Genomic DNA, 15,331 nt, shown 5'->3' with positions numbered 1-15,331 from the left:
AAAATATAAGGAAAGTTAGCACATGTCACCAATGGTGTAAAAAGCACAGCTACTATTGAAGTGAAAAAATAGACACATCTAATTGTTTGATAATTTCAATTAAGGTTTACATAAACAGTTTGTGCTTTGTTTTGTCCGTCAGTGCGACTTTTATTAGGTTTTTTTTTTCCCACTATGATATCTAGTGAAACTGAAGGACGGATCCACAAAAAGAAAAGTTGAGAGAAAAAAGAAAGACAAAGCCCCGAATTTATTGTTTCTGGTGCTCCAAGTTTTGTACCTACCTGTTTTTAAGAAGGGAATTGCTAGCGTCCATCACAAAAGGCATTTCGTGGCTGGTCCATTGCATGTCAGACCAGCCACCTCTTGAATGGAGACATGCGATGTACCAGCCATGAAATGCCTTTTGTGAAAAGAATCTAAGGAATCTAAGGACATACTATTGCTAATACCTAGAAAGAGCATGGTACTGTTGCATGCCTATATCAATCATTCGTGCCATTTGTCATTGTCACATATTAGCTGCTGCAAAAACCACAATGGATTCCACTAAATGGAATAAATAATATTTTGGGATTGTGGTTTTGGGTCTTCGGGTATGGCTAGGGTTATGCTCAACCCTACCCAACCTGGCTTGAGTTGCACCCCTAACTATAACGTGCCTACTTTTATAAGACTAGACTTTGAGGAGAGGACATGGTCGGGAAAGGAAAAGAAAAGGTTTCTTGAGAATCTGACGTGGCATTAGGAAAAGAAATCCAGGGAAACTATGTAGGAAAAGGTTTCCCGCGCCCGTTCACGTGCGTAGGAACTGTGCAGGAAAAAGTTTCCCGAGAAACTGCTTGCCCACCTTTTTTCACTAGTTTACTCGGGAAAGCAAATCTGACCAAAATAGTGGGATTTGGTTTCCCACACTTGTGAGAAAAGAGACATTTCCACATTATTTTTGGCAATTTCCATGTCATTATTTTACATTTTCCACCTCGGCTTGTTACTTTCTCAGGAAAGCAAGTGAACACCAGAATTCCGTCTTGTCAAGGAAAAAAGAGGCTGTTTTCCCGGGATTTGCTTTCCCGGGAATGCAAGTGAACAAAGCCTTATGAAATCACTTCTGTGGGGTCCATGTTTGAGCGCTCGCTCCATGCCAACCTGATGCCAAGTGAGTGTGCCCCCTTATCATCTCATATGATCGCGTGTGACGGTAACATAACCCGCCGCTACATAATGTGGTGAATTCAAGATCATGATGGGGAAAGGTTGGTAATTTCCATTCGTAAAGAAACTTACATTGCAAACTTGCCGGTGAGAAGAGGGGATTTGCAATTGCTAATTTGCTAGGGTCCTGTCGCTTCGACTTCCTCTGGTACCGACGTAACATTTCTCTTTCTTCTTCATTTCTGTACTAGGTTTTGGCGTAAATGCATAGATAACTAGGGTTTTTTCCCTAATTTAGGAGAGAGATGGAAGACAATCTTCAAGCAGATATGTGTGATGGATTATCCGAGGAAGAGAAGAAAGACTACAGCATTTCAGAGCTGATTTCTTTCTTCAAATCCGCTTTCAGGCCTGAAGATTTTAAGAAGGCAGAACAGATTTTGAGATTTCGAGAAGAAAAGCTCAAAATCAAGGAGGAATTGTTGAGGAGAGAATTGTCTGGACGAGAAAATCTTGAAATAGAGTTGGAAGTTTATAGGAATAGGTGTGTTGAATTGAAAGAGGGGAAAAGAAAAGCAGAAGAGGATTTTAGGGATTTGAAAAGGATTGCTGTTGAAGAAGAAGAGGTTGAGAAATACAGGATAAGATGTGGCAAGTTGGAAGAGGATATTACTTGTTTGGAAGAAGATCATAGGGAGAAACTTACTCAAGAAAAGGTAGAGGGTTTGGAGGAGGAGCTTAAGAAGGAGAGTGATTTGGAATGCAGCAAAAGAAGGGTAGTGAATGAGATTGAGGATTACAAGAGGCGATGCGGAGAATTGGAAGCACGGGTTTTGCAATTGGAAGAAGAGAATTCGATTCTGCGTGGTAGAGGAGTAGAGTCACGGGAAAAAATAGCAGTGGAACCCAAGGAGATGTTGGAACAGTTGGATGAAGTTTGTTATGGAGAGAAAGGGAAGATGGGGTCATGTAAAACAAGTAAAAATCGAGAAGGAACGAATGATGTAAGGGGGAAAGAAGGGAAAATTTCGAATTGTGACGATATAAATCATGTATCTTTTGATGTTGGGTCTGCTTGCCATTCTCCAGTTAGTGGAAGCGGTGTTCTGCATGTAGAAGGTATCAAAGAACTTGCATGTGCTTTTTTTTTTATTCTTCTTACAATGCCTTCATCAGTCGAGAAATGTTCCTTTTAAATAGGGACAAGAGAACATCACTTGCTATGTGTGAACATGATTTATGCAAAAATTATGTAGGGTAAAAGTTGAGACAATAAGAACAAAAAACTTTATGATTTCACAGTTTTCACTATCCAAACAATCATTATTAAGGTATTTTCGTAATGATCAACTTTAGGTCCCACATTTCACACGTGTATGATCGAGACTATTGATTTGATGGGACCCCATGAGGCGACGTACATGTTCATGGTCCCATGCCCCATACACTCCTCGTTCATAAAGATCAACATTGACAAAAATCAACAATTTAGGTTGGCTTGGCGATCTCCCAAATATGCTTATTGACCAAGGTTCTAGGATCATCCAATTATGGTGGGACCAAATGCAATGGGCTATATGTGCTCACCAATTAAATGAATTTGGTATATACATCGCATGCTTGATGCGTGTAACCACTTTTTTTTTTTGTTTCTTGTGTAAGTATGATCAATGTCCTTGGATTTAGATTGTAGGATAGTTGGGTTTTGTATTTTTCTGTTATAGCTAAGCTAAACTATAACAGAAAAATACAAAACCCCACTATCCTACAATCTAAATCCAAGGACATTGGTCAATCCAAGAAAACGGCCTCTCTGCAAAGCAGGGGTAAGGCTGCGTACATCTAGCTCTTCCAGACCCCGCAATGGCGGGAGCCTCATGCACTGGACCGCCCCTTTTTCTTTTCTTTTTTGGTTATAGCTAAATTTTCTTCTTTTTACTAAATTTTATTGCCATATGTATGGCATTTGCATCTAGTTAAATCACATTATAATGTAGTGTATAGTATATACTAATGTAGAAATCCTTCAATATAGTTGTTTTTGTGTAAGGTGTTTAGTAGCTATAAAGAAAATTTAATAAGTATAAAGAAATTTGGGCAGTGACAGACTGAAGGGCGCCCTTGCAACATCCAGTTACAAGGGCGCCCCCATTGGTGCATCTCGAGAAAGTGGGCATGGAAAAACAGGAAATCACCTTGACCAATACTAAATTATAACATCATTAAATGCAATTTTTGGACAATGACCAATAGGAGTGCCCTTGTAACTGTTTTTTTGCAAGGGCGCCCTTCAGTCTATCATTCCTCAAGAAATTTACACTTATAATGTATTTAATAGCTATATAAGGAAATTTGCATTTATAAGATTTTAAATAACACATGGACGCGTAGTCATGGTAACCCAAATTTTCCCATTATACATAATATCAATATATCATATTCCATGTTCTGCATGAAAGAAAGGAATTTTTTCAGTATCAATGCTTTTTAACTAATCTCTTTTTTCTTACGTGGCAGACCCACCTTGTATCATCACTCCGTGTAAATCTTTCGGAAATGCCAAAGCTGAGAAGATTGATGATTCTTTAGTAACCAATGAAGGCCATGAAAGGCAAGTTAGAAAACAGTTGTTGTTCAATGAAGAAAGGAGTTGTAACAGAAAAATGGCTCCAACGATGATAATTGATGAAAAATCTATGTGTGGAGATGTCATAATGATTAGTGACGATGAAGGTGAAAAAAATAATATGCCTACGTCAAAGAAGAGTTCAAAAAGAAATCATTCTGACCAGAGAATTGCGGGTGCAGTGAATGAAAATTCTAGCAGCTGCGAGGAGAATTTCTCATTGTATCCTACACCAAAAAGAAAACGTGCCTCGAAAGTAATTACCAGTGATAGCGAGGAGGATGATGATGATGATAAAACTCCCATTGGAAAACTTAAGTTTAAGAAACTTGAGAGGTTAAGTGCCCCGAAAGTAATTACCAGTGATAGTGAGGATGATGATGATGATGATGTTAAAACCCCCATTGGAAAACTCAAGTTTAAGAAATTTGAGAGGTTAACTGAAAGATTTCTACAACCCGCAGAATCTCCACTGAATTGGCCTCATGTTTCTCCATCCGTGGCTTCCATCGGTGACAATGTTGAAGAATCCATAACACCTTCAAGGAGGCGATTGGTACCGTTAAAGTATGCGACAAAAATAACCCCTCTGGATCATTCAGTACGAGAAAATGTGTTGCCTAAGACTGAGGGTGTGATTTTGGGGACAACTGGGACTTCATATCATATTCAAGAAAAAACTACTATTGAAAATGGTACAGAGGATGAACTAGAAGACATTGAATCAGAGAGCGAAGGAGAAAGTTTGGGTGGATTTATTGTAGAAGGGTCTAGTGGTTCAAAAAGTGAATGTGGTTCTGCTGATGCTTCTGAAAATGAACTGGATGGTGATTTTGATCTTGGTCAAGTTCTAGCAAGCATCCGTGGGCACAAAGATTCCTCAAAATGGGAATATGAGGCAGACTTGCTTTCTTCATTTTCGAGGGATCCTGAGCTCTGTATGAAGGCTGTTTGTGCTCTCTATCGGCAGCAGACATCTGAGGAAAAATCATTCAAGTGTTCATTACATATCAACAACCGTGGATTTAACAAGTTTGATGCGCTCAAGTATGAATTGCCCTCTTCTTCTCTTTCATTTGCTGTTACATGCAGAAATAGGTTTACATTAAATTGTCTTTGAATGATTATATTATCTGTGAGGCATAAAAACACCGGACATACTCCTCTATAAAGTCTCATTGTTGCCTAATCCCCTTTATCCTGTCATTTATTCTATACCTATTTAGTTCTGGTTCAGTGCCATTCTTCTTGCTTCCTTCTGAATTGTGATCCATTTGGTTATATTGATTGTGATAGCCCTCTGGTCAATCATGGTTAATTCCATTTCTTTTATCATCCTGAGAGGTCTTGATATAATCTACGAACCAATGAAGATCATTAAATCTAGTTAGGCTATTTAGATCATTAAATCCAGTTAGGCTATTTAAATCCAGTTATTACAATCTTTTATATCTCATACAGTGTCATTCCTCATCAGTGATCATGAGGGTGAAAACTGAAAACCATCAGGCCATAAGATTAGATCACTTCATTGATGCTTCTTTTGGCATGATAACCCTCCTCTCTATTAGTCCCCACTCTCCACCCAGGAATGGGAGATTTCCATTTAATGAAGCTTTGTGAAGACTGTCTGATCTGGGTTAGGATCAAGGTTTTAAATTTCGACCGAAATCCGAAATTTCGGGTTTCGGTTGAGAGTGAAATCGTAAAGCACTATATACGAAACTGTATTTTATTTCGATCGAAATTTCATTTCGCTTATCCCGAAATTTCCTCCGAAATTTAAGGGGTTTCACCCAAAATTCCAAAAAAAAAATGATTATTTAATATTATCCCTAAATTTCAGCCGAAATTACCAAAATTTCGGAAATTTTGGTCGAAAATGTGTTCCCTATAACATAGGCGTTGGAAAGATTTCGTCTGCGAAATTTAGGAAATTTCGGCTGAAATTTCGGTTTCGGTGAGGACCGAAACGCATTCCGAAACTGAAATTTAAAACCTTGGTTAGGATAGAGTCTGGCATTCCAAGAGTGCTCTGAACATTTTACTTAATGCTTTATAAACTTTATGATTATATATGCATATGATACACCTAACTATATATTATCCTAACCATATTATCCAGACCTTTTGTGATTATGCTTCTCTCTCTCTCTGCTGTTTCCTTTTCATGCAAATTTGACAATAAATCAGAGAATCTGTTCTTGTTTCAGGGGCTCTAGGGTGGCACAATTTCTTACAGACGACGATCCATTGGGCCCGCTAAAGAAGTCTGTCCAAGAATTAGAGAAGTACGAACCAAACGGGCCAGAGTACTGCTATCAACTGGCTACTCGCTACTCTAAGCAATTATTTGAGATTTATCAGAACAAAGAAGATCCCTTCTTTCGCCCATGTTGATACAATACGAGATGCAGGGGAATCCTTTGTGAGCATGTGGCTTTTTGACACTTTGTAAGTTCTCTTTCTTCCCTTCCTTCACCCATGCTGATACAATCATACTACTACTTTACGAGCCATTCGCTTCTAGTCTAGATAGAATCAAAAGCAGGCATAAGTTAGGCTGATGCAGGGGAAACATTTGTGAGCATGTGGCTTTTTGAAACTAGGTAAGTTCTCTTTTTTCTTTTCCGCACTTGTTTGCAGTCTCCTTTTTGTGTTTTGTGTAAATGTGTACATGCAATATAGGCTGAACTTTCTTAGCTTCTCAGATGTGTTTATAATATGATATATCTTTCTGATTCTTTTGTTTTGATGGTTTTGGAAGTTTTGAGTCATGCCTGGTGCAGATAATTAGGAACGTGTCCCTCTCCGTTGTGAAAAATTTCTCTGTCACCGCAATGTGAAGATTTTTCATAAATGCTCTCGCACAATTTCTGGGGTTTACTAGGTGTTTTGGTTACTTAGGTCATGCCACCTCATCTACTAGTGGTGTTTGGTTACATGTTTTGATTCAAACTATTGGGAGACTACTAGCCTTCTCTCCCGTTCTTGCCCATGTGACATGACTTTTGTTGCCCACCAAACTGCTTGAGAAAAGATATGTTTTTTTGCTAGTAGAGCCTTGGGGATTTGGCACTCCTCTCTCTCTCTCTATTGGTAGCGATACTACTTCTGCCTGCGTCCTTATTTTTGGTAATGCCACTGCACCAAGAAAATACTTCATGTGACTACCAAGCACTATTTATCACTACTCTACGAGGAAATTATCTGCAACCAAACTGACCCAATAGGAAAAAGCGTCCCATCCTAAAGCTCGTGATCAATTCTATCTATTAATTTTTGGATTCGACATGGGGACATGAATTGTAGTTGAGACTGTTGATCTTGTAGACCACATGAGGTGACCCATTGTGATCTTGGTCTCATGCTGAATGAGCACGACATCTATATGATAATGGCCTACAAGAATCAACGGCTTAGCTTCTTTGTGAGGATCCTAAATGTGGACATCTTGCTTAATTGGCGGTTGAGGTTTAGGGCATGTTTGGCTACCATGAATTTTTTTTCATGATTGGTGTCTCAAACAAAATCCAGAAAACTAGTGTCTCCGGTGATGAGACATTTTCTTGATTTTTTGCCACATCTCATCACCGGAAACAGTTTCCTGGATTTTGTTTCCTAATTTATAGCGATTTCGCCCTCATCTCTACTTGTTGAGGCCGATTTATTATGAAAAAAATTTCCTGTCACCCAGACATGGCCTTAGGAATTTACTATGAAGGGTGCTTTTATCATTTCGTAAGCAATAATTTATTGTGGCCCTTTTTTCTTGAGTTTTTTTTTTACTAAACTAAATACAGCAACTTAGTAAAGTAAGGAAAGAAGACATAGTGCGGAATCCTCCTCTGGGTATTGTGTAACGGGGTCTTAGATTAAGCATTATTGTAATTTAATTGAATATCTAAACTCGCCATTAAAAAAAGTTGAATATCTACACTCAAAACCCCAAGTCCCCAACACGGTTTCAGATTCACTCCAACCCTATATGATTTACCCTGAACTTTTGTTGTTTTACCTCCACTTACTCCAAACTTTTGCCAATTTTCCTCAACTCTACTATTTATCCATAACTCTATGATTTACTCCTTTTTTTTTTGCATAAAATGGCGGGGCATACGATGCTGCCAAACTAAACCACACCAGGCACTGTGATTAGGAATAACAACACTAGTAAATCGATGTTTTCTCCAGGCAATTTAGCAAAAGCAATTTTGCAGTACCCTCTTTTTCAGGAGAGAAGTGCCAACTCCTATAAGTTCATCTGAACACAAATTCGAACTGTTAGCTTCCCTTAACTTAAAATCATTCAAGTGGGATCCAATCAAGAGAAAGACTCCAATTGCATATAGTTAGATCTCATCTCTTTCACATGCCTCTTTGATTAGGACGAACTTTTCATGCTCCTCAAGAGCAGGGAAAGTCGTCCTCTTTCTTTCTGAATTCCAGAAGCTAAGCATTCTGCACGTTTCATCAAACCTACCAATTTTTTTTCTAAGGCAAACAAGAAAATAAAATAAATTGGAGCTACTGATATACCAAGAAAATGAAGCCTACTTTATGTGTCTAACCCCTAACATAGGCAGATGAGCTTTGAAAGCATCCAGTTGGAGGAGAAATGGTATACTAGTCGAGAGGAGCTAAAGTTACAAAGTTTGTATGCTTTTGTCAAACATTTACAGTCTTGGATTTCTTCTATCGCATGTGGGGGAGTCTTTTTGGCAGTTGGGTATTTTGCTAGTTGATGGCCTGATCTTTGGCTAGGCAATCTTACATTGCATGAGTTTTCTTTATACTCCTATTTTATCATATCTTGGTTGGAACTGACCTATTTGTCCTTATTACTGTTGTCAAGATGACTGTAGTGCATGGATTGTAGCATATTATTGTTCGAAATCTGTCTTGTTGTTTTAGTCTCAAATAACAGATTGCTGTAACCTAATTTTAAAAAATGAGTGAAGATTTGGCATGCTCCTGATAATATATTCCTTCAATATGTACAGTAATCTTATTATCTTGCCTTTCGACGGTCCTGCTGAAAGGTAATTGATAGCATAGTTTCAAAACTACTCTGCATCATCGTGGACTCTCCCGAGTCGACTCCCTTTTACCTTGGCCGCTTTCTTGTCCAAGTCCACATTTTGCCCTACAAAGTCAATCAAAACTCATTTGACTCTCCCTAGTTATGACCGCGTCAACCTGAGTACTCAGCAGCGCCAACTAAGTCTCAACCGCGTTGTTCCGAGTCGACTATGATTTGCTTTGGCCGCGCTCTGACCCGCATCTTCGTTTTGAAACACTGATTGATGGTTATGCTGCACCTTTCTTCTGCACATTACAGTTCAGAGGATATTGTACTTATTCTAAGAATAAAGAGTAAAACGATGCATATAACAAGCTAATTTCTATGCTAGCACAACAGTGGAAAATTTTTCCTTATTTGATGCTAGTCAGGTCACTCATAGTTACTGATTCTGATACCCCTATGCACCTTTGTGTCAGTCATTTTAGTGCCACTTGCATGCCCAGAAATTGGAACATATCAATCTAGTTGTTACCATCTTACTACAATCTAATTCTACTAGTAAATGCAAAGAAGATATCAACAAACTATAGGCAATCTGGAGAGACTAATTAGTAACTAAACCAGAGACTAGTTGGATACAAACCCAATACACCATGGCATTGCAAATGTTGCTCAGATTGATTCTTCATACTAATGTATGCTTTTTAATAAGAGTCTAAAGAAGATATCAATATTAAATTTCCTCTGCAGTATTAGGCTTGGGCAATACCAATTGAGAGATAAAGAGATGTGAGTATAGAATATTGACATTCTGGCTTCTTCCCTGCCTTAGAAACTACATTATTCTATGAAGTTGGTATTTGTGCTCCTAACCAAGCTATCTCACATGAGTTCTTGGGAAAGAAACTTGTCTAGGCTCACCAATTACTATCCATAGATCCATACAGAAGCTTCAATTACAGAACAGAGTTTTAAGCAGCCAAACTTGTGAGTTACAGTATTCCCTACCTCATTGGAATTTGAGATATACAACAGTGATTATACTAAGCAACAAAAACGTCACTCTCTCAGAAATACATGGTACACATGTTTAGTATACGTGGTCAAAATCTGAGAACCACATTGCATCGAATTTTCTGTAGAAGAACAAGAAACATGTGGGGAATGATAAGAATTACGGTATCTCAGAATCAGAGGCATGCCCAGATGCCTTCCTCCTGCTTGGAACTGGACTCAATATGGCAGGTGGCAGGTGGCTTTCGGAGCTCATCCGCAAACTGCGTCCGCATGCGGTCAGTTGAGGGGGTCTAATTCTCCCCTTCTGGATTCCTGATAAAAAGATGCATACGAGAATCACGTTACTACTTTGTAGGTAAAAATATGCAGGATTCTATATCTATTATCAAATTGTAGTGCTGAAGGAGATTGTTGGTGTCATCAAATCCAACTTTGGCATAGTCATCTAAAAGATCACGTTTCTTATGATTTGTGAACCATTGAAACAGGTTATTATCGACAACATTTCATGCCAATTATTGGTGTAATATTCAGCAGAAACAATTAATAGCGAGCCATTGGAATATATAGAGAAAGTGCTTGGGGTTGTTGACTATTCCATCAAGGTTATCAACTATTCCATCAAGGTTATCAGTTTTTTGCTCGAGTTTTATCAATTTCTCAACCAAGTTCTGAAATTTGTTTTGTAGTATTGTGAAATTGGAATCATATTTCAGTCGCAGCTATTACAAATTTCATAGACTTGTTATCGCAGACTAGTAACTACCCATATACCCCATGAGCTTAAGAAACAGATCAGGGAAGAGATCCTAGAAAAAATGCATAAAAATTAATAGAGAATTGGAGGTGACCTGAACTTTTGTTGGCCTTTCCATCTGTGGACTTCTTTGATGTCTTCTTGTGAGAATCGGAAATAATTGGAGGCGGGGATCGTGAAGGAGCTATAGGGAATGGATCATCTTGTATAACTGCATTCTCATCCCCACAAACTGATGCTCCCTCGCTCCCTGATTCAGAACTCTTCTCCTTATGGTTGACAGTAGTTTTATTTTTCTCAATAACTCTGTAAGCAAACATCTGAAATGGAATCTGTGACACCGCCGAAACAGTTTCTGACCATGCAGGGAACTTCTTTGAAAGGCTTGTTTCAAGATCACAATAGTCGATCAGCGGCACTGGTGGGTGGGGTTGGCTGTGATCAGGGTTTATAACCAGAAATCGCTTCATGTAAAGGAGGATCCTACAGATAGATAAAAAACTAGGGCGCTGAACTGGGTCATTTTGCCAGCATCTTTTTGTTAAGTTGGTGAGGTACTTTGGTGTCGGAAATGGAAACAGAGGCCTCTCGCCCGCCCTAATGTTCCTGCTCATCATATCTCCCTGGAGATGACCTTCTTCAAAGGGAACTTTACCCGTCAACAATTCAAAACAAATCATTCCAAAGCTATAGACATCTGCTTTCTCTGTGTACTTTGAATTAGATGGAGTCCCTTGCTGTTCCTGCTCTGATAGCACTTCTGGGGCATACCAGATAGCCATTTGATTTGTAGAGGTTTGTGGGGCGAAGTTCTTGATGTCCAAGAGACCAAAACCTGCAACTTTTACGTACAAGTATCCATATGGGGAATTTCTTGTTTTGACAAGGATGTTGGAAGTGTTCAAATCTCCATGATATATCTTGCGAGAATGCAAATACCTCATTCCTCTCGCTATCTGGAGCATGATATCGACTGCCACAGGCAAAGAGAAGGGGACCCTTTTCCTTGGCGAACAGATTTCTTTAATGAAGTTGCATAGATCCTTGTTCATCAGTTCCATAACCAAGAAACATTCTTTCTTCTCTTCGTCCGAAAACCCACATTGGAAATTCATTACATGAGGATGCGCGAGCGATGATAGAAGAGATATTTCTTGAACCAGAGGTTCAATCTCTCCGAAAAAATGTCGGAGAGCAAAACTCTCTCCCATCCATTGAATCTCCTTGTATTGGCTTCCATTCCCTATTCGTCTTCTCACCTTATAATCATTTGAACCCACCAAAATTGAACTCGAGAACAACTTCCCTTTTGAGGGTTCCAATCCATCCAAATTCTTGAACAAAAGCTCCGCGATCCGATGTTCTTGTTTTGTCAGAAACGTGGATCCCAAGCTTCTCTTTTCGCTTATCATTTCTAACAACATCCATCTATCCTCCCTCCAAACAGTCTCAATTCTATTGCATATATCCTGAGAAACCAAGTACTGTTTCCCGAATTTTTGTTGAAATAACTTTGGATCCATCCATTCCTTCTCATATTTCTTCGAAAACATGAGCCTTTTCTTCTGAATCTCATCTTGATCACACCCCGATATCTCTCCTGCAATCTCGATTGCCTCAAGCACGACCGGGATGCACCAAAACAGATTATGCAGATGGAGTTCTACACAATCCGTGTTCTGTGCAAGGGATATTGCTTTCACCCACCAATCTTTCGTCTCTAAGCACTGCTGTACGTATTGCTCCCCTTCTCTGAAGATCCTGTAGAGTTCCTTCAGGGGCTGTTCTAGAACCTTCCATTTTGTCAACTTTTCATCAAATTTCAGATTCTGTTTGATCTCCTCCGCGATCACTTTGAATGCGAGATTGAATACTTCTACCAACAAAGAGCACTGCCTTGGATTGATTCGGATTTCGTCTCTGAACACCATCAAAGCCTTCAAACTCCCCAAAGCCTCTCCAACTTGCCTGAATTGTTCCATCACTGCCCCGAAAAACGCAGAATTCACAAATCAAATTGGGTATTAGAAAAAACTTAATTCCCAATTAGTACTTTTGAAATCAAGTATCCAATAAAGCATGAATCATCACCAAATTGGGTATCAAAGAAAACCCAATTCACCAATTAGTACCTTGGAAATTAAGTATCAAAGAAAGTAGAAATCACCACCAAATTCTTGCAGATATGGATAATTCAGAGGCTTGGATTCATCATAAATCATCTAACAGAGCGACCAAAGAAGAAAAGGCCATGATTCTGACTTGAAAGTAATCCAAAAACCAGGGAAACCGATCAGAAACGGAGTTTCCGAGGGGATTGTGTTGGACCCCAGATTGGGAAAACTCGATTTGGAGGATCTGACCCAACACTTGTAGGCTTGTTTGGTTGTGAGGAGAGGTCGTTGAAAAGTCCGTTTTATTTGGGGTCATGAAATAGAGCTTCCGGGAGATTCCTTTTTTTTTAAATTCCAGGTAAATGTAACTGCTAACCGTCCCTTCTCAACGGAGTTTTCAAACGCCGTTATTGCTGACGAGGAAGATGAAGAAATAACGGAACACGACAGGAAGAGAGAGAATGAGTGGGGAACGTGTAACGGCTTTTCTTTGCCACGTGGAAATAGTTGAACGGGTCCTTGAAGGCAAACTTATTTTTGTGGGGGGAGAATTTCCGTGCGAAGTTGCCCATGTTTTTTGTTAGATTTTCGCAAATGCCCCTCAACGTCAGTAGAACGTCCAAAGTTTTAAAATGTCTGAGATGCCTTTAGAAACTATTAAAATACCATCTTAGGATTTATAGAAATCCAATTCACAAAAAGGGAATGGTTTCTCCTCCCTGTTTATGGAAAAGTTCGAGGAGAAAAAATAATTTTAAATTTTTTTACTTTTTTAACATATGAAAAAGATATGTTTAACCAACCCTATTCAATTTTTACTTAGAGGGGCCTTCGATTTATGATAATATCCCTCTAAGTTAACCGTAACTATATCATTTCCATCTAGATTGTGGAAAGAAAAAAATTCTAACGATTTTTTTTTGGCAATCCAAACAGGGCTAAATGTGCTAATCACTTTATTGAAGTATAACCTATTTTGGCTATGGCCCATCTAATGGACGGTTTGGATCATCCGATGGTGTGGGCCATACCATACGTTTAATAAAAGAGTGCCCTCAGTAGTGTTGATAACATTTCGTTTATTTTGTTTTTTAACAGGTGGTAATACTCTGTGCAAAGATGCGCAAAAAGGCGAAGGTTTCTAGCAAAAGTAAAAAAAGTAAAAAAAAACTAATCATTACAAAACGAAAAGTAAAATAACTGAGTTTATAAAGTTTTAAATGAAAAATTACGGATAAATGGTTATAAAGTTATAAAATTACGAGAAAAATACGAAAACGTGTGCAGAGTTACTACAATTACGGGAAAAACTAGGGTGCGGTCAAATCACGTCAAATCAGGGAATTACAATCCCATATTATATTTGCGGGTGACCCTCGGGTTGACCCAGCCCACCCGCGGGCGCGCGGGTCACCAAATTTCTGACCGGCAAAAATGCGGGTCACCAAAATTCTGACCCGTGTGACCCGCAGCCGCACCACCCGCGGGTTGACCCGGCCCGACCCACCCGTTTGCCAGGTCTATATGAGACTGGGTGTGACACAGCCCGGTATGGAACAGGTTTAAAGGGCCTTGCCTAACACTTTTCATCAGCTCTGGAGCTTTTCGGGTATTGGTAAAAGGTGCCTAACATGCTGCGGAGGAATCCTCACCCCATTGCAAAATGGTATGGGGACATAACAGACATTCTTATTGTGATAGGGTGTAAAATGAAATTTGAATAGGCTCAAGGATGCTTTGGTATTTCCCCACAACAATGGCAACATTTGATATTTTAATAATCACTTGGGGTTTTTAACGGTTAAAACGGACAACTTACGTCCGAGTTAAGATATCAAGGGCCCCACGTTTTCACGAAGTTAGTGGTTTTAGTGAATGTACGGAGCATTATTCATCCGACACGTGGCACGGACAAATCTCATCTCGCCTGAAACATTGACTGCTCCAAGGACGTGGCTCTCAGCATTACAGTTATCATATTAAACGTGGCACTTCTTCACGGAGATACAATCCTTGGATAAGCTATTCTATCCTAGGATAATTTTTAGGTTGCTGATATTGGCACTGCCATGTTTGATAATTGCACAAACTGATCTTGTCTTTTCCTTTTTAATTGGCTTCTGGGAGCTTTTTGGGAACTGTAAAACAGATTTATCTAAAACAGAGTAGTGTAGCTTAATTTTTTCTTGAATACACCCTTGAGCTTGGATACCCTACTTGTAGAGTATAACGTATTTTTTCTTAAAACAGAGTAGTTGTAGAGGGCTGAATTGAATATGGATTCACTTGAAGTGATTCTATTCCACCCCTTTCAATAAGTAATCAACCCGACCCAGTTTGTTAAGCCAACGAGTCGAGAAAGAAGTGTAATATAAATGAACAAGGGGTGTATTAATATCAATCCATTGTGCAATGAAGAAGAGATAGAATGCTATCCCATCTGCTTTGCCCGAGCCGCTCCCTCGGTGAGTAAAGATAATGCATAAATATGTATGTAGATAGGGCTGTTCAGATGAAATGGAGGGGGGTTAAAATATCATTTTTACACATAAGCCATAACAAGAGTGTGAATTAGCCCGTCCGAATCCGAGCCAACTTCGCGCGCCTGGTACATATTGTGCGCCCATTAATTTGGG

At 39.2% G+C, this 15,331-nt stretch overlaps 2 protein-coding genes across 4 annotated transcripts; one reads left to right on the top strand and one right to left on the bottom strand.

Annotated features, from left to right (window-relative positions):
• The first annotated feature begins 1,252 nt into the window (after window positions 1–1,252).
• On the top strand, window positions 1,253–6,524 carry LOC143890429 (uncharacterized). The gene is made up of 3 exons (XM_077395105.1): window positions 1,253–2,274; window positions 3,673–4,828; window positions 5,995–6,524. Exons 1-3 carry the CDS (start codon window positions 1,461–1,463, stop codon window positions 6,179–6,181), a joined length of 2,157 nt encoding a protein of 718 aa, XP_077251220.1. The 5' UTR covers window positions 1,253–1,460; the 3' UTR covers window positions 6,182–6,524.
• Window positions 6,525–8,764: 2,240 nt separating this feature from the next.
• Window positions 8,765–13,074, bottom strand: LOC143890428 (uncharacterized). 3 transcript variants are annotated; one of them, XM_077395103.1, is made up of 4 exons: window positions 12,714–13,073; window positions 10,676–12,565; window positions 9,986–10,136; window positions 8,765–9,109 (listed from the first exon to the last, which is right to left on the bottom strand). In XM_077395103.1, exons 2-4 carry the CDS (start codon window positions 12,561–12,563, stop codon window positions 8,989–8,991), a joined length of 2,160 nt encoding a protein of 719 aa, XP_077251218.1. In that variant the 5' UTR covers window positions 12,564–12,565; window positions 12,714–13,073; the 3' UTR covers window positions 8,765–8,988. The 3 variants fall into 3 exon arrangements, with proteins under 3 accessions (XP_077251218.1, XP_077251219.1, XP_077251216.1); XM_077395104.1 differs by having other exon boundaries at window positions 8,765–9,106; window positions 10,676–13,074; XM_077395101.1 differs by having other exon boundaries at window positions 10,676–13,073.
• Window positions 13,075–15,331: the final 2,257 nt, after the last annotated feature.

The sequence above is a fragment of the Tasmannia lanceolata genome, unplaced genomic scaffold (genome assembly GCF_043159265.1).
Source record: "Tasmannia lanceolata isolate RefF3 unplaced genomic scaffold, GAP_Taslan_0.1 ptg000013l, whole genome shotgun sequence".
Taxonomy (NCBI): Eukaryota; Viridiplantae; Streptophyta; class Magnoliopsida; order Canellales; family Winteraceae; genus Tasmannia; species Tasmannia lanceolata.
The sequence above is the reverse complement of the archived record's forward strand: the minus strand, read 5'-3'. Positions and strand labels throughout refer to the sequence as shown.